The sequence below is a fragment of the Perca fluviatilis genome, chromosome 21 (genome assembly GCF_010015445.1).
Source record: "Perca fluviatilis chromosome 21, GENO_Pfluv_1.0, whole genome shotgun sequence".
Classification (NCBI taxonomy): domain Eukaryota; kingdom Metazoa; phylum Chordata; class Actinopteri; order Perciformes; family Percidae; genus Perca; species Perca fluviatilis.
The window spans coordinates 32,045,585-32,065,726 of NC_053132.1; the positions used below are offsets into that span (position 1 = coordinate 32,045,585).

The following is a 20,142-nucleotide window of genomic DNA, read 5'->3' on the forward strand; positions in this document are numbered from 1 at the left end:
GATAATCAAAATATGTTGAGAGAATAATGATTTTTTTCTTAGTATTTAGCAGTATTTTAGCAATCACTACATTAACACAGCTTACATTCATAATGTGCCAAGAAACACAACATTGTACAATATTAGTTTCTTTATTGTATAAATGCTATTTTTGTATTGTGATGAATTAAGCTGTTGTGATTCTTCAACTCAGGCATGTCATAAAAGTCTTAAGGCTATGTGACTAATAATACAATGATTTCATGCTCCACCTCTGTGTTGTATGTGTGCTTAGTGATTATATTAACTCCACACGTTAACCTGTCATTTCTATATCCATCTGTCCACTGGACTGCAGTGGAGGATAGGGCTGAAGACTATCCCAACATGCTTTGGGTGAGACCACTCACCCAAAGTCACAGAGCTGACACTCAGACAACCATTCAGACTCCTAGTTTAGAGATTCCCTAAATGTGTTTGGACTGTGGAAGGAAACTGGAGCACCTGAAAGAACTATTAGTAGTTTATTAGCAAAATGTATTTAAAGTACTCAAAAAAATGGCCCCTGTGAGCTCCACCCCCCAGATTCAGGGACTGTAACTACTGGCCGGCCGGCTGGCACATTCACATGCTGCCACCATCAACTGTCTCTGCCTGTTGCTGATTGGCTGGAATAGTGTTTTGTGGCTCCTTTCGGTTTGTTCTGTGGATTAACACTGGGGGGGTTTCAGCACACAGAGAATAGAGAGCTAGGTGACCATGAGAAGATATTCGCTGAATTTAACAAAAAGGGTTTTGGATTGGGTGCGCGGTTAGAGCGCGCACCCATACCTATAGGTTTACTCCTTGACACAGCGATGCATTTCCTTAACTTATTATTGAAATATAAGAAATAAGTACAAAAGGTGATGTTTATTAAAGGTTAAGGTAAATGTTAAGTTGTAAAAAGATTCCACGTACAGGCCAACATCCAACATAGTTCCCCTCATCTGGCACCTATTAGGGTTGGAAGCCAGAGGAGCAGTTTGTCCCGTTGGACTGAAGCAGTGATATCAGGGACTCCCCACAAAGAGACTGATGAGTCACAGTGGTCAGAAATGGGACATAGAAAGCTCTCAAAGAACGCAGACGGTCGTTGGAGATTACTTTTTAAACAAAGCACAAAACTAAACGAACCAAAACACAAAAGGACATCAGAAATGAGGCAGGTCATCAAACAGTTTGATTCATATTTTTATTGTTGAAAAAATAATGAGTATCAGGTTTGTAGTTGTAGAGGGACTTAAACTGTTGAGTTCCTCTCCTTATGTACACTGATATTTCCTGTTCTGCTTTAGGCTCATTTGTAAGACATGGTAAATCCAGTATAGCCTATCAAAATACAAACGCTGGCTAAAATCCACATTGAGGATTTAAGTAAGAGCTCACTTTACATTACAGGGCCCAACAGGGCAGATCAGGTTCAGTTCCTCTAGAAACGCCATGTGTTGGACATCTTTCTGTCAGCAAATGATTCCCAGAAATCCAACAGTGGTAGAGAAGCTGAACTGGACCTGGCACACTTTCAGTCCTTCACCAGCTTTTGTTTTAATGATAGCAACCCAACAACACCATGCCACAAGCACTCACACACTGCTCAGCGTTTCCTGCCTTTCACAGTCAGCCATACCAACACCTGGAAGTTTCCAACAGACATCACATGAAGATGCTAAGTGCATCAAAAGTCGTCATCCAGGAGAAAAGTGTTGGACGATATCACAGCCAATCGGAACCCATTTTTGAATGTGTACTTTTGCTTGCTTTTGCATTTTCAGTCAAATTTGAGCATGAAACGCTTTTCTTTCCCCAAGGCTGCATTTGTGTCAAACGGGTTAGATGGTGTGTATGTGTATGTATGTGTGTATATGTGTGTGTGTGTGTGTGTGTGTGTATATATATATATATATATATATATGCTTCCATGACGCTATCAGGCATTATTCGTCCTCTTCTGCTCTAGTTTTGGCCTATGTTTTTTTTTTTTTTCCTCGCTTGGCAACAAACCAACTGGAATGGAGCGTGCATTATCTTGCCGATTAAGGGCCGTAAGGGCCGTTACAGAGTCAATGCATCAGTACGCATACGCGTCCGCAAGGAAGCCAAATGCCAAATGTGTCGTCCCAGTTTTTGATACGAGACGCGCCGATGCGCACAATACTATGCGTTGTCGGTGGGGGCGACACTGCACGTATTGTACATTAAAAATATTGAATCAACGTAGCTGTACAATTTCATCAAACATAGGACTACTGAGTCACATTTTTCGGTATGTATCAACGTTGTGTGTGTGTAGTCTATGCTGTGTGCCCTCCTCAAGAGGCGAGAGAGAGACCCAAATGTATCTATATATTTTTAAAACCTGCTAAACCATGTTTAAGCGACCTTTTATCGATGTATTGGTCAGTGCTACCCAATCGTAGCACACTGTACTGGTGGGGAAACACGCCAGCATCTGATAAAAAGAAGTCAGCCAGCCAGCTGCTCCCTGATGAGAGCCACTCTCCGGGAGGGTCTGGCTCTGCCGACCGAACACCGTGGAGCACTCTGCTACCCCCTGTAGCGTGGGCGGTGTACTGCATTTCACGCATCGCCCGTGACGCTTGGGTCTACTTGCGTCCGCTGTTTAGACTATGAAAGGGAGCGCGTCGCCCGCGTTGCTTGTTCGCGTTGCTCGCGTTGACTCTGTAACGGCCCTTAGGAGCAATGATTCGCCAAACTGCTTTTTTCCAGTGTAAAAACTTTCTTCTGATTTTCTTTTGTAATAACAAGTAGGGTTGGGTATCGTTTGGCATTTTAAAAGTAGCCTACATTTACGGTAGCTAGCTAACGGTAGACTACAGAGAGAGTAGCTAGCTAACGGTAGACTACAGAGAGAGGGGGATATTTTTACGTCCGTTTCGGAGTGACAGAGGGAAAATATTTCAGTCCACACATTAAGTGGAACCAAAGAACTTCTAATATATCAAGAAGTGCCACTCCCTCGTTACTTCCGGGTTCTGAACTGGTTGCAGTTCCACCAGAGTTCCATATAGGGGGCGCTCACAGGCCAGTGCCGAATGAATGGAGCTCTATTGAGCTATACCCCTCAAAACCCACTTTTCTTAAATTTGATATTTTTTAAAAATACACACTGCTGTGTGTTAGATTTTTTAAAGTCGCTTTTTGTTCTAAAAAGCCTTTTAAAATGTCAATGACGTCATACACATATACGGCCAGAGATACTGCTTTACAGCAAGCTCTGAGTCGCTTCCTTTGTTCTCTCGAGGCATCGATAACACAGCTAACAGGTTAGACTCTCTCTGTTAATACAACACAGCTGACAGGTTAGTCTCTCTCTGTTAATACAACACAGCTGATAGGTTAGACTCTCCCTGTTAATACAACACAGCTGATAGGTTAGACTCTCCCTGTTAATACAACACAGCTGATAGGTTAGACTCTCCCTGTTAATACAACACAGCTGACAGGTTAGTCTCTCTCTGTTAATACATGTGCTAGAAAGAGGTTTGCTGATGTTTTAAAGACCACGCCGAAATATTCACTCTGATATTCAGGCTCTGCTTCGGATGCCGTCAAGCGGGATCTCCGATCGTAATCACTCCTTCACTGACCAATCAGCATTCATTAGCAGAATGCTAGCGTGTTATGGGCTACAACGACTCACCCTGTAAGAAATCAAAAGGACATAAGTACTCGTTCATTCAACTTTCGACCTATAACCCATGTTGAACTTGCAAAAACTACAATCAAATCTGAGGTTTCTCAACGGCATTCAGGCGAAAGAGACAAATTTAGCCGTCTAGCTCCATAGAGTCCCATTCATTTTGCACTGGACCACGATCACCACCAGTGGAACTCTGGTGGAACTGCATCCAAAATCCGGTACAATGGGGCTGGATAGGGAGTGGAACGGCTTTCCGTAGACCAGGGGCGATTCTAGGATCTGACCTTTGGGGGTGCTCAGCCCCTAATGAAAAGTTGATAGCAGTTAAGCTAGGGGGGTTCGGGGGCATGCTTCCGTAAGTTTTTAAAACCCTTAAATCATGACTTCTTGTGAGTTTTGGGGAAAGAAATAGACAGATTGAGACATGCAATTATGACAAACTATCAACAGATTCAAGGCATCTCCTGTGAAAAAAGATGGAAACTACAAAGCATGATTATTGCAGCACACATACCCAGGGGCGTTGGACTGGGGGGGGGGGAAGGGGACTGAAAAATATGCTAGAATTCATAGCTTTGGCTGTGTTGAATGACGGGCGAGACCCCCTCCGAGCGCCCCCCCATATTCAAAATAGGGAATAAAACTGTACAACTGTTTAACTAGTATTGATAAAGCTGTACCCGTCCTTGCCCTCCCCTGAATATGTATACCTACTCCTAAAACTACTAATGCCATGTAATGAGTGAGCAAGAATCAGTGAAAGTTGACACATTAAATACTTCAACAAAGTGCCATTTATTAATACACTAAAACTGTATACTCCTAATTAATCATAAAACAAGCTATATATACAGTACAGGCCAAAAGTTTGGACACACCTTCTCATTCAATGCGTTTCCTTTTTATTTTCATGACTATTTACATTGTAGATTCTCACTGAAGGCATCAAAACTATGAATGAACACATATAGAATTATGTACTTAACAAAAAAGTGTGAAATAACTGAAAACATGTCTTATATTTTAGATTCTTCAAAGTAGCCACCCTTTGCTTTTTTATTAATAAGGGAAAAAAATCCACTAATGAACCCTGACAAAGCACACCTGTGAAGGTAAAACCATTTCAGGTGACTACCTCATGAAGCTCATTGAGAGAACACCAAGGGTTTGCAGAGTTATCAAAAAAGCAAAGGGTGGCTACTTTGAAGAATCTAAAATATAAGACATGTTTTCAGTTATTTCACACTTTTTTGTTAAGTACATAATTCCATATGTGTTCATTCATAGTTTTGATGCCTTCAGTGAGAATCTACAATGTAAATAGTCATGAAAATAAAAAGGAAACGCATTGAATGAGAAGGTGTGTCCAAACTTTTGGCCTGTACTGTATATATAGCTTGTTTTATGATTATCATTTCGAGAGGCCCTATGCTATAATTTGAAGAGGTCTATTATGAGTTTTTGTCTGCCAATGCAGATAGAAAAGCTACAATTCTCATTAAGAACGTTTGCATGATGTGCAACGTTTATATAGGCTACTAATGCAATCATACAGTAAAGCATGCCTACTTTTTTTATTGTGTTTATCATCAACAGTTTGTCCACCACTCAGTTTTATCAAGGGGTTGAGTGTTTTAAGGGGAGTTGTGCCTACCGCAGGTTGTAGCCTCACTCCCTCATCTCTGTCCCTCTCCTCCTGAAGTCTCCTCCTCACTGTGCATGTCACTGTAGCCGACACCAGCACCGCTATCATCGGCCACGGGCACGGGAGCTGATGAAGGTCCTGCTACTCCCGAAAACATGTCTTTTCGCTTTTTTCTTTTATTTGAGCCGCTTGGGTAACTTTTTACATTTTGGCGTTTAGACCATTGACATAAAAGAAAGGTTTAGAGCGTTTAGACTTGTCTTGCTCCGTCTCTGTGTACTTCCCATTTCTCCTGTCACCGTGTGTTTATCTTTCGCGCTGCGGCGCACTGTGGGACGGACTAGTCCATTTCATTGTGAAAGTGGGGGGTGTTGACCTCTCTCAGCAAGCAGGGCGCCTGCAGCTGCTGGGGGCGCTGATCTGCCAATTCCCCACACAGTGAAATGATAGAAAACAGAAAAACGCTTCGCGGCACAGAGGATAATTTATATATATTTTTTAAGTTAAGTGGCTGCCCGGTTCGCCCGTGCCAAAAACCGCCACTAGTTTGAGCATTAAACGATTTCACATTATCACAATAAGGACTTTATTTTCAGGGGTGCTGAGATGATTTTTAGGGGTGCTTCAGCACCCCTAAAAATAGCCTAGCGCCGCCTATGCCGTAGACCGACTCTGGTGGAACCAAAATGAGGAACCGAAATTTGCGTTCCAATCCGGTTGCGTAGGAACCGGTTCTGTAGTGGAACTGGGTTTCAGTACCCAACCCTAGTAACAAGGATGCTCAGGGGAAATGTAGTGGAGTAAAAGTAAAAGTTTCAGATACGTGAATATTCTATTTAAGTAAAGTAGCGAAGTATTTGTACTTTGTTACATTACAACACTGAGTCTAGTGAAAGATATGATTCATCGCTTATTTGAACCGTTGAGACAGTTCTTCCTGTGTGACATAAACGCAGCAGTCAACAGCCAGCTGACGCAGCTCAAAGCTCAAACAAGCAAAGTCTAATGGTTGATTGGCCTAGAAGACGCTTGTCTTCCATTCCTTCCCCTTGTTTTTCTTCCTGGACCCCATTAAGGAAGCATAATGCTGGTTTTGCATGTTTTACCCCATTTACTCAGATAGTTTTTTTAGTACTGCTGTCCATTGTTCAAAGCATCCCATCAGGTGTTAGACTGACCCGCCTTCAGCAGCTGCTCGCTTCATGTCGTGCCAGTGTGCTATCAACATTCACTAGCAGTCACTTTAAATTTGCTGCACCTAAAAAAGTTAACTGACAAAATATTTACCGAAAGTATCTGCAGCAAGTCTCTGTAATCATTTTTTTAATTTACTGAAATGAAGTACAGATATCAATCTAAAACAAATGAAAAAGTTATCAGTCAATTCTTTCAATGTAACAAAGATAAGACTCTCAGGGTTTCTCTCACTAAGTTCCTCCAAATTAGAGTAATTAGTATAGGTTTTTTTTAAATATAATTTATTGCCACAGCTTTGAAATGTTCACCTGTTAATTTTAACTGGTTTGGAATATGCAGTTTCTAATTGAGCTTGACTTCCAATTGTATTCATCTGGCACAGCAGCCTCCATCATGTAACTTTCTCCAAATGATTAAATTTTTTTTTAAAGCAAATACAATGCAGGGAGTATATAAAAAAAAGGAAGTTAGCAACGTTTCTAAAACAATTGATAATAAATGTGACAAACTAAGTGAATCAGTTGGACATTTAGTCTACTCATCATTTCAAGTTACATGAACTACATTACTGTACTTTGGTTGAACTGATCTGATACTGGCAAATGTATCTAATAACAGGAATCATACCAAAAGAAGAGATTATTTCATATAACTGATTATGAGATTTTACAGAGTACCGTGTATAGTATGCTTTGAAAATGGCTGGCACTAATGTACAGCACACTCATGGCTCATGGTTTTAAAACGCGTCAAACCACCTTCAGGGTCCTTTAATGGAGAGCAACTGGTTAGTAGGATGGGGCATCGAGAACCGGTTCTTTTGTTGGAATCGTTTGGAATCGGATCATCGGTTCCAAATTTAACACGTGCAAGTTTTGGTTTCCGTAGCGGCCAGCAATCTCCCAGGCGCTTGTTGTGTTGGAGCAATGGAGCACAGTAAGCGGTGCTCTAAAGTCTGCCTTTATTTTACCTTGAAAAAGCCTGGTAAAACTGTAAATCACCATTATATCAAAATAAAATGTTCCTCTTATTTGTTAACCCTACTGTTAGAGATTTTGTTCACACGCGATAAACATTTGTAAAACAGATGCCATCAATTGGCTATTCCATTTGTCTGCAGTACATGATAGACAAATAAAAGCAAAAGAAGAAAAAAAAAGTTGTGCCCAGTACCCAACGACCAGGAGTAAAAGACAGTTCAACTGTAAACACAGGAGTAGAGCAGAGAGAGCAGCGTGCAGTCAGCCCTGACACAGCTCCACTCGGACCTCTGATCTAATCTACGCCATGTTCTATCTCACACTACATCCTAATCATCAGTGGTGAAAAGTCCGAACTCATCTGGACTGATACTGCATACTCATGTTGTATATGTCTGTATGTATGTATGTATGTAGTCTGACTGGTCAGTGTGCTCCATTCTGAGATGACAGATATGATAGTATGTTCAGTAAATATTCTACATGTTGAGGCAGAGGAGGTGGGCAGTGTTACTCCACTGACTGTACAGAAAACTCAGCCCTACATTTCAAACATTCACATTTTGCACAATTCTTGTTTCGTTTGGCTTCAAATGTTAAATTTAAAAGTGACCGGCTGCCATTCCAACAGGCTGCAGGTACTGTATACTGTAGATGTATGTATAGATTAGGGATAGACTGATTATCGGCTCGTTTTTTTGGCAGTTTGCAGATTATCTGTATCTGTGTTTTATTTGCCTGATAACAGATAACGTTAATGAATTAAAAAGTGTTCTACTCTGGCTCGGTGTCTGTCCCTCTGCTTCGGGTTGACTGACCACTGAGTCTGACTTAATGTCCCCCCAACACTATCTGACTTTTTGGGAATTTTAGGCCTTTTTTTTTTTGGACAGCTGAAGACATGAAAGGGGAGAGAGAGGGGCAAGGACAGGTCGGAGTCAAACCCGCAGCCGCTGAATCGAGGAGGAAGTCTCTATATATGGGCGCCTGCTCTACCAGGTGAGCTAACCAGACGGCCACTATCTGACTATCTGTTACTGGGTATTATGTTGAAATTTTCTAATTTATTAAATAATTGCTTAAAGCATTTATACACAGTTTTTTGTTGGAGTTTATAACATTTCAAAAACTTAATTTTGACTTAAAGATGATCATTTTCACTGGAAATGCATATTGGTTCCAAATATCGTTTATTGGTTTCATTAACTACTAATAATCAGTATCGGCCTTTAAAAAAACAGTATCGGTCGATCCCTAATATGTACAGATGTTAATAAGGGCCTAAATGACCATATTAGTATTTATGCATTTTTTTTAACCAATTGAATACAAATTGCATATACTCTGTATTATTATGTTGTCCTCTTCTACCTTCCAGACAGCCATTGGTATCTGTTAACATCGCTGTGGTATGAAAATCAACTGCAGACTTGAAACAATATTTTAGATGGATTATGTATCACAGTGAGCCTGGACTGTGCCACTGAGACTATATAGACCTTTGCAGTGTTTAATCATAATCACAAATTAATTAATGTACCCTTTCCAAAAACTATACATTGCCAATTTATAATTCAATGTCCTTATTCTGTCTTCAAATTATGAATGTAAAATGGAATTACAAAATAACATTTTAAAAAAGTTGATTTTTTTGTTTTTGTTTTTCTGCTTACCATATTCTACAATGCATTTGTTTCCTGCTGTGACATTGGCAGTTTTCATTTCATCACTGTATTGTGAAGACATATAAAAATGAATTGAGCCACTAAAGCAAACTAAGCAGGAGCTCTGATTGGTCAGATTCCTGCCAACACATAACAATGGGCCAATCAGAACTCTTTCTGCTGCTCAGTAAGTTTCATTTCAATTGGCGAAAAGAAATAATTGAAAACTATCAATGAATGAATATGATAGGCAGACAAATAAATAATTGGCTTAACACACGTAAAACGTAAAAGCCCTTTAAAGTAAATGTTGCAATTCCATTTTAAAATCCAACAAATATTACATTTAAAGACAGAATAAGGTCAACTAATTCAGAATCATTTAAATGTATCCGTCTGTAATACATTTGTAATTGAGAATTTGAACAACTGATAGAACTATAATTCTTACATACACTGTAAAAGCCTTTAATTATACAGATGGCACACTCCGGGCTCCACAGTAACATTATTTTTGGTTAGGTTACGGTCGTGTGGTAATTCAGTGATCCAGACTTTTTCCAAATCAGTCTGCATTTGAAAACGACTGTAATACAGTAAAAGGCAGATAGAATTGAAAAACATATTCAGCAATATAACACACTATGTTCTGCTTCAGCTGTAATGTAAAGAAGGAATTCTATGTAAGAAAAACCCTTCTGTGGTCCTTTAGAAGGAAAACTAAATGCTCGTGCTTGCCATCTTCTAAATATTCAGTATAATATGAGGAACATAGTGGATTTGTGGTTGGGATATCTGCCCACCCACACTGGAACACAATGTCTCAGTAACATGGGCTGATTTACTGAGGTTTACACTGATATAAATGGAGTTAAAGTCAAAGGTTGCATCACTATGAGTCAGTCATTAAACCAATTCCATTAACAATGCCCTGTACACAAATGCATGGTATGGTTGTTGTTAGTTAGCCGTGACACAACAGGCTAGAAACACAGAGGAGATTCACAAAGCTGCCCAAATGATCAATAATCAATATTCCAAACACAGAGACGACGAGGAGACATTAACAGAAAATAAGGCAGTGATAAAACATCAATTCTCGAACTCCTGTAAACATCCTTTAAAAGACTCCTTCACGTTGATTACTTCAAAAAAATGAACAATTTTATGAAAAAGAAACGTCAGAGAAAATATTATAATCTAGTAGTTAGCAGTCTGTTTTGGTTCAGATTAAAAATAATAATACAATTTAATCAAGTTAATTTACAAAAGATCAGGATTTTCATAGTTCATTATATTCATATATTACAAGCTACATAAACAGAAGAGACCTGTGCATATTATTAGTTCAAATCAAAGTGGGGTTGTGCCGTACTGGAGCAGGGACAGCTCCAATGTTAGTGTAGAGAGCAGACAGCGCAGTCACACACACACACACACAGACAACAACTGCTGAGCACTGAAGGATGATAAAGTGAAAACAATTTACAGCAAATGATCTTAAAAACACACGGTTGATTCTCTTCAGGTAAATAATGAAATCAATAAAAAGTCTTGCCCTAGGGTGGAAAGACAGACAGCCTGTGTGACACAACAGTTTATTTGCTGTCATCACATTGGAAAGTAGGGTTGGATTAATGTACAGGACAGACTGCAGATCAGACTGAGGTGAGGATCTAAAGTTATTGAACATCTTTAGTGGTGTCCATCTGTAACACTTGCCATAAAAGATGCAGTCTAACTCTCAGTTTCTATTATGTTTTAGAGCTGCATATTACCAAAAATACTGTATATGGACTCTTTAAAGCTGTAGTGTGTAGTTTCTGTCTCTCCCCTGTGAGGAATTCTAAGTAATGACAACAAAACTGTCGGCGCGTCCACATGATACAAGCCTTCCGTGACCATGCACCGCTACTCCACTATATCTTTACATAGCAAACATTTCTTTACTGCTTCCTATTATATGTTCTGAATGTCGAGTACAGCCCCTTTAAATTTTATTAAATTAACTTAGTGAACCGACTTGAAATCCATAAAATGACTACTAATGGTACTTCTGCTTTGCTCAGGGAGACAGGCTTTCATACTTTATATGCATAACCAAATATGCTAATGAAGACTATGAGATGTGGCTGAAAGCTCCAGAAAAGTGGACCTTGTGATAAAATGGGTTTTTTTGTGTCAAACTAAGCACAATTTGTTGCCTGGAGTAAAAGAGATAATGAAGTCATGATTGCAAGAAAAGAGGACGTTATCTCAAGAAAATACAAAAAGTATTGTAGCAACCAAGGCTGCTATGGGCCTTTGGGAGTCCATCACAGATGAATCCATCATTGGTTTCAATGGAAAGCTTTGGTCTTAATACAGTTTCACTAAACCTTCATCAAATTTATACAGAATAGCTACAGAATCATTCTGTGGATCAGCCTAAAAACCCACATTAGCCAACCCTACCAAATATGACAAACCCAAAAAAGCTAAACTAATCAGTTGTACTGTCTCAAGCTGAGATAAGTGTAAAAAGGACGTGCAGACTTCTGTTTTGCTAGCAACAGCACTCTGACATTTCTGCCCAAAACAGAAAAAAAAACATGAAACCATTCACTTGCTGTCTTCCGCTCTTTAGCATCCTGTCCCTCTCTGGAGAGTCTTCCTCTCTTTAGCATCCTGTCCCTCTCTGGAGAGTCTTCCTCTCTTTAGCATCCTGTCCCTCTCTGGAGAGTCTTCCGCTCTTTAGCATCCTGTCCCTCTCTGGAGAGTCTTCCTCTCTTTAGCATCCTGTCCCTCTCTGGAGAGTCTTCCTCTCTTTAGCATCCTGTCCCTCTCTGGAGAGTCTTCCTCTCTTTAGCATCCTGTCCCTCTCTGGTGAGTCTGCCAGTTGACTCGCATTAAAGCAGCATGTTTCAAATATCTTTTTACTACAATCTTAAAATCCTTATGGAGGTTTTATCATGCTTGGTAATATGATAACCAATCATAACACATCATGTGTCATACAGCGTCACCCTCCCCACACATAAAAAAGACTTCCTAACAATCATCTTTCCAGAATTTGGGAAGGGAAATGGTTGATTTCACTATTGTGGCCCAGTTATAACTCAATGAATTACAATATAATAACTTATCATCAATAACTAAATCATAGAATAGCTCATGGTGAATACTAGCACAATGGCATCCAAACCATTAGCAATGTTACCTTTTGATATAAGTAGGTTCTAAAACATAAATAGAATTGCGAGCACAAGTTATGATATCAGCAATATAAGAGCAGAAAGAGAGGGGACACCAAATAACTGGAATAAACACAGCAGAGAGCACAGGCTCTCAGAAGGGGGGCTCGAACATGTACAACGATTAAAACAGCCATGGTAAAAGATAATACAACGCGCAAGGAACGTGAGGTCAACATTAATGAGATGGGGGGACAATCATGAGATAAACTAAACACTGCGTAAGACTCAATAAAACAATCGTTTAGAACTAAACAACCAGACAGCATGAGGATCATCTTGCTGACAGGATAATAGTAGCAATATTAAGTATTTATTTTCCTTACAGTAAATTTACCTGAGTTAGATACCTGTAGACAGGGATTTAAACAAAAACAAAAGGACGACCCGACTTAAACCTCAACACTATCCAGACTTCTGGTTTTACCCAATGCTCACACACTTCAAGAGGCCATTCTGAAATGTTCAGTTGTTGGCTTCAATGGAGGCCAACAAAAAAACCTTCTTCTTCAGACTTCTGTTTCCCAGCCCTGGTTTGTTTGTAATTTAAAAGTGTACTGTAAACTTAAATGGTCCAAATCCAGTTTAGGGCAGTGGATGCCCAGGATGTGAATAAGTAGCAGAATGAAGTTTAATCGTGCTAACATGTCTAACGGTTACTGCAGTAGAGTTAGTTTCCTAGGCAGACTGCATACTCCAACAGTACACCTCATCTTAACCAAAACACAAACACCAAACTCTTTATCACTGATTTTTTAAGTTCACAGAAAACCTAAAATCAATTTTCAGCACATAACTTTTCAAAACCAGTGGTACTGGCCCAAACCCTGTGGAATCCTGAGGACCCAATCCCAATCCACAGGGCTATTGATGAAATCAGAACAGCTACTGATGTTGTACATTGACAACTCCATGACTAATGAGCAAACTCCATCTGCTGATGAACCCCATTTGTGCAGGAGAACGGAAGCCAGTCCACAGGATCGGGAGTGGGCCTGATCCAGGAATTTGTGAATGGCTGTATCAGCCATAGGAAGCCTGATCCATTAGGAATTTGGGCTTATAATTTCCGTCGTCATAACGCTCCTTTGTTTAAGTGGAAGCATTGGATGGCTAAGGGTGAAATCATAACAGCTACTAAGCTTCCATGTCAACAGGTCAATCACCGTCACAACTGATGTGAGATCTGTGTGATACAGCTGAAATCTCTGGAAAAAGCTGGTGAGTGGACCTGGAGTTGGGATTGGGGATAAAGGGTGATAAAATATTTTATTACAGCGCAAGTAATCATAATCTTACTGCAAAATTGATATATATCCATGGCAAGAGCCAAAGATGTGTTTAAGTACAGGGTCGCAATGCCTTCATGGATTGATTAGTGCATGTAGTGCTGCTGATCACAGGGGACACACACACACACACACACACACACACACGCAACTGTCAGCCTCTACTATCCCCACCTTGCTCACAAACAGACAAGAGACACACAAAGACAGACACACACATGACCGACGAACCATCACAAACAGGTGAGATGATGATGATGACGATGATGATGATGATAGTTCGATTTTAATAATCAATTCTTTGATTCTGCCCTCGCGACTCTAAAGGTTTCGGTCTTTTGAGAAGAAAGGCTGGTAGACAGCAGGGAGCCAGTGGTTGACTGAGCAGCTCAGGAGGTAAAGAGAAGAGAGGGAGAAGTGAGAGGGAGAAGTGAGAGGGAGAAGTGAGAGCTCTAAGCGGCGTCACACAGGATCTGCTCCAGCACTGTCAGCAGGTTCTTGAGGCCGTAGATGTAGCCGTGATCGTGGCTCTCGCTCGGGAAAACATGGGCAAAGTCGATCATCCTGACCTCCACCTCCGCGTCTCCTCCACCACCCTCTGTTGCATTGCCTCCTCGTCCTTTCAGCTCCTCCTCCGCCTCTCTCCTGCCTCTGCCCTCCCTCTCTCCATCCTCATCCTTCCCTTCCAGTTGGGATTTGTTTCCGTTTCCGTTTGGTGGCTGCTGCGTCTCACCTGTCCGTTTCCATGCAGAGTTGTCTTCTTCTTCGCACGGTGCTGGGATGTTATCTCCAGCAACGGAGCTCAGTGTCGTCTGCACAGCATCACCGTCACCGCTGTTGCCTCGGAGATGACCCTTGGCACAGTGGTGGTGACCACCCTTCCTGTGGTTGGTGTAGATGGTGGACAAGCTGTAGTCCCAGGGCACTGGTACCTGAATGTTGTTGTTGTTGTACTCAGCCACTTCCTCTTCGGGCCTTGCCCCTTCCCGTCTCACTTTCCCCTCCCCGCATCGACCGCGGTCATCCGCCAATGACAACGAGGCAGTTTTCCCCGCAGTTGGGCTGATCGGCGGCGTGCTGAGAAGGGACGAAAGGGAGGAGGAGGAGGAGGAGGAAGAGGAGGGGAGGCCCTCGTAGACGAAGAGAAGGGAGCTGGCGTAGAAGGTCAGCTGCTGCTGCGACTCAAACCAGCGGAGGATACATTGTACTCTGCGGATGCTGGCTGACACGGCATCCTTCCTCAGACTAACGCCATTATGGAAGAATTTAGCCAGGCCTGGAGGAGAGGAGAAGAGGGGAGAGGAGGGGAAAGGAAAGGGGAGAGAAACGAGTTATACACACTTGTGTCTGACTGGCTGTTCTTCTCTCAGCATACATGTGATTAAGCATGTGATAGCTTGAGAGTCCACATGTACCATCTTTAATGGTGTCCTTAGCCAGTCCCCTCCCGTAGTGCTGGTCATAGGAGTCAAATGTGTCACTGCACATCTTATACACCTGAAACAAAAGAAAATACATTATGTTAAGAGTGTGTGCACTGTGTTTTTGTTGGTCCTTGTCCTTTAACCCACAATATGTTCGTTTCCATATACATACAGGTGTCTTATTACTGACCAAGGATTCATTTAGTTGTGAACTGACAGCAAATAACACAGCTCCTATTGCTCAGATCCTCCCTCATACGTCATCATATCATTTATAGAATTACACATCTCAAAAACAAGAGTTGTTCATGCTGAAGAAAAGCCAATACACATGAAAGTCATTCTGCTGCTGCCAACAGCTGTGTTCAGTCTCTGTTATTGTGTTCATTTCTCAAAACTCACAGAATGGCAACAGATGTGTCAAGATGCACGCTGAGCAGGCATGACCATTACTGAAGTGCTGGTTCTCTTTAACTGATTAAACATTGACTCCATCTAGTGGTCCACAGCTGCACTCACACCTGCCTCCATAACATCAAAGTGACCAGATATGACCGCACATCAAACCATAAACACCATTGTTAGCCTGCAGCCTGCTGAGCCATATCATGATACAAGTTTTAGTGTCCAACAGGTAGACAGAACAGAGTGGCGTGGTGTCACATGAGGGCAAGTTCCCAAACTTTAAAGCATGTTTACACATGCTGCAATACATGCTACCCCTGGGACCCTGACTTCTTCAGATTAGAATGTTTGACAAAAGTCTGGATTTTTTTTGGTTCTTTAAAGCTACAAACAAGTCCTTAAATAGCCTAGAAATCTAGACGCACCCTAGTGGCAGCAAATTTATTTTGCAGCCGGGGGGGGGTCTAGGCACTCTCCATTGACCTGTGAGCTGGAAAAACCAAATTTTGGTCAGGCCAATCACATCGTGTATAGAGTCGGTGGGCGGGGCTTATGGCTGCTGCTTCTGGGAACAGCGGTCTTCTGGAAGACTTGGAGTTCAGCTTTTCTTTGAGGAAAGAACAAACAACGGTTTTGTGTTCAGAGTTTTGCCGACCGGATACAGCAAAAGTTGAATCTATCAACTAGCTCCGCTACCTTCTTCGTTGCTCTGCCTGGTTGTAGCGCTATCCTGTTACGTGCAGAGGGAATTTGAAAGACAACCGTTTATCCGCCCCTCGGATTGAGCTCCGTCAATGGTGAGTTCCCAGACCCAACATCTGGATGTGGGTCTGGCTTGTCATGCTAGTCCTTAAGCACAAACCTGCAAAAGTGCAGCTTATTGGCAGTTAGTTAGATTAGTGGTTCCCAACCTTTTTTCCTTGGCGCCCCCCCTACTCATGTCTAAGAAAAGCTAACCCCCACCCGAAACCGAAGTTGAGGTAACTCTCGAGATAGAGCTTTACTTTCTTTTTTGATACAGAGGAGTTATCAGCACTGTTACGTTTCTCCGCCATGTTTCATTCATAAAATAGTGATGCCGTGGCGGCAGGAAAAACGAGGATACAACAAAATATAAAGTTTGCATACAGACTTTTGTATACATTATATATTCTTTTTTTTTCCTACCACCACCCCCCCTCTTTGGAGGACAACTTTATTTTATATATTCTATATTTTATTTATACACAGTATGTTACATTCAGATTTAGAATTACATTCAGTGCATTAACGGTTGCCCCACCGTGCCCATTCACCCTGTTTTAGTGAGACCCTGGATCCATATAAGGGCAGGGGGATTTAAAGCACCACGTACGGAGTGTAACACATAACACATAAAACGCAACAAGGTGACAAACAGAACAACAGAAGGAAGTGAGACGGGACAATAACAGAACTGACAAGACGGGACTGGACAGAACAGTTGACAAACATCAGAATGTATTATTAGTAATTGGGTAGAATGATCTACGATTCATATTTGGTTGATCACGGTTTTCGTGTTTGAAGGGAGTTGGAAAAACTACATTAATACATTATACATTATATATTCTAGTGTATTATCATAATTTGTTTAACGTGCAAATATTTTTTTTTACCTCAACCCAGATAAAGACTCGCGCCCCCCCTGTGATCTTTGCCGCCCCCCCTGGGGGTGCCCGGACCCCAGGTTGGGAACCACCATAGAGCATAGTCTATATCCACGACGTTCCACTTCTGGGATTATCCGTTGCCGCTGCAAATTCCACCAGATGACACTCTTTTTGGCCGGATGTCCGTTACCTCCCGCTTTCTTTGTGTTGGCGTTCTAACCTCTGGTGGATTTGTGAGGACTATGGTTACCTCCTCCTCAGATCTCTGCAGGGTAAATCCAGACAGCTAGCTAGACTATCTGTCCAATCTGAGTTTTCTGTTGCACGACTAAAACTACTTTTGAACGTACACATGTTCCACCAAAACAAGTTCCTTCAAGAGGCTATTTAGCAGAGGCACCGTGGCTCTGTCTGGAGCTTAGCACCGCCCAAGATGATTGTGATTGGTTTAAAGAAATGCCAATAAACCAGAGCACGTTTTTCTCCCATCCAGGAATGCTGTTTGGACTGGTCAGACCCTCCTCCGCAGTGCTATGGAGGAAGCTCTGGCACAGCGAGACTAGCTAGATCATGACCGAGATGTTTTAGGGTGAACCACATACATGAAGCCATTTCCAGATACAAAGTGCTTGTTTGTTAGATTTATAATAAAATATGGTAATACAATTATGATTTCAGATGAGAACATGCAGGTTACTGCTGGTGTTATTATCAAAATGTAAGAGTTACCTATCCTTATTGATGATAAAATATACAACAAAATAAATGTTTGTACACTAAAAGAACCAATCCAAATGTAGTTTAAAGAGTCACACACATCTATATCCATGAATCATTGCCCCAATACAGATTGCAGTTACCTCATGTAACTGCAATCACATGACTCGATGACTAGGCTAGTCATATTAATGCTGATCATGGTTTTAACTCTCTACTGACTAGGGCTGGGCGATAAAACGATAACGATATGTATCGCGATAGACACGTAATCAATATCAATAGAAAATGCGTTCGATAAAACGTTCGATAACTTGTTTTTCTTCTTCGGAAGAAACCAGAAGTTGCGAAGCAAGTTTGGTTGCATGAACAAAGGCACTCACTCTCTGGTAACCTAGCAACGTAGGGAGTGACACTCTAACAGCCAATCATGTAACAGTATCAAGTTTGGTTGCGCCACATCGCTGTCTCGTGTTGGATTCTACAATAACAGAACCGGCGGCGTGGAGCGATAAGTAACCCTGCTGAGCACTGTCCAGAAGCCAGGTTACCAACCTAGCACTAAACCTGCAGAACATAGTTCTTCTCAGGTTTCAGGTTTCTCTGTTTATATTTAACACTTTGCACCATTTTATTACACCTTATTAAGCAGTTCTTACTTATTCTTTCTTCACTGTGGTTTTAGACTTTTTACATTTTTTTAAAACGTCTTTTTACAGACGTTTACATTTTAATTATTTGAGTGATTTCCATGGTTGTGTTGACATTTCTGCTTTTATAACTGAGGGGATTATAATCAGAGGAAGGTTAAGTTTAAAATAAAAATGTTTAAATTTAATATATTTTTCTCCTGGTCCTTATTTTAAATAGGTCATAAAAAATATCAATAATTATCGATATCGACCGATATGAAACACTTATATCGTGATACAGTTTTCAGCCATATCGCCCAGCCCTACTACTGACTTTGCCTTTATTTCAAAATAAGAGCACACTATTATTCAATATAACTTCATCCAGGATTAACAAATCATGTGTTCAAAGAATCAAATTAGCTGGATGAGAATGAACATCTTTTTAGCCTGATAACAGGATCCTGGGTTATATATTAAAATATATATATATATATAAAGCCAAGCCACGTTTGAAGAATACTACCATAAGGGGCTTCACAGTTTTACATTTAGACCAGAAGGGTTCTCTCCTTTGCGCTACACTTAATCACCTTTATTATCTTTTCCTTTCAATCTATCTCTAACTCTCTCCACCCAAACTATCATGCTTCCATCAGGAACATCATTACCACTGATTAGTCTCCTCTCTATCTAAACAAACAGATAGCAGAATATGTGTATGGGAATTTTCCCAGCTCAGTGCCATGCACATTTTGTTCCAAACTGCCTGTTCTAGGGTACAAAATAGCCAAACTGATTCCTCTCTGCTTTTCAACTATCTGATTAAATTAGACCTTGGGTTGGTATTTGCTCTTCGACTCCATTCATTCCACCTGTGGGCCCATTTTTACAAACTTCCTACTGTACTGACAACATAATTCACAGCCAATAAACCATTGAAATCGATTAAATCTACTATGTAGAGAGACCAAACTTTTTAAAGACACCTAATACTGTATGTCAGGATGGATGCATACAGCGTTCAACTACTGTACTGCTCAAGTACTGTACTACAATTTTGAGACACTTGTACCTTACTGGAGTAACTGCTTTATAGCTGTCACAAATGTGGACATCACTAATGATGATGAGTCTCTAAATGGGTCCGTTTGCTGGTGCTGAGCAGGTAGTGTACAGTGGGTTTATCAGGGCATTTTTTACTGAAAACAGCTGCCTACTGCTGCTAGAAACAAGGTTAGTTAGAGAGCTGAAACTGAATCAAAAATTAAAGTTATGAATCCAAAGCAATGTGCTGAAAGAGGCTACAAAGCTCTGTATAGCTGAGAGGAACTGTAGAGTTGGTAATAATTCTCAGAGTTTGTCACTACGAGCGCCAATTTTCAAATTATAAACAGTCATTTGATTAATTGTTCATATGAAAAATATGGATTAAGGCAGCTTTAAGTGAAGTATGTTTTTCCTCTAAAGCACATTAGGAGATAGCCTGTTTCATATTATGAAACAGGCTGAAAAGAGGAGCTGCAGCAATGTGCAGTACAACAAAAATATGGTGTTTATTGAAAATTAAACCATGTAAACATATTCTGGTACAACCTCAAAATACAATTATGAACCTGAAAATGAGCATAATATGAGCACTT

The 20,142-nt window shown here is 40.9% G+C and overlaps 1 protein-coding gene across 2 annotated transcripts in view; it reads right to left on the reverse strand.

The window, feature by feature from the left end:
* Positions 1–8,391: 8,391 nt before the first annotated feature.
* ipmkb (inositol polyphosphate multikinase b) overlaps positions 8,392–20,142 on the reverse strand; it is a 36,672-nt gene continuing 24,921 nt past the window's right edge. For both annotated transcript variants that reach the window (XM_039787946.1, XM_039787947.1), the window contains 2 exons: positions 15,106–15,187; positions 8,392–14,966 (listed from right to left, as the gene is read on the reverse strand). In XM_039787946.1, coding sequence (XP_039643880.1) covers positions 14,143–14,966; positions 15,106–15,187 — 906 coding nt within the window. In that variant the 3' untranslated portion in view covers positions 8,392–14,142. The remainder of the gene's footprint in view (positions 14,967–15,105; positions 15,188–20,142) is intronic.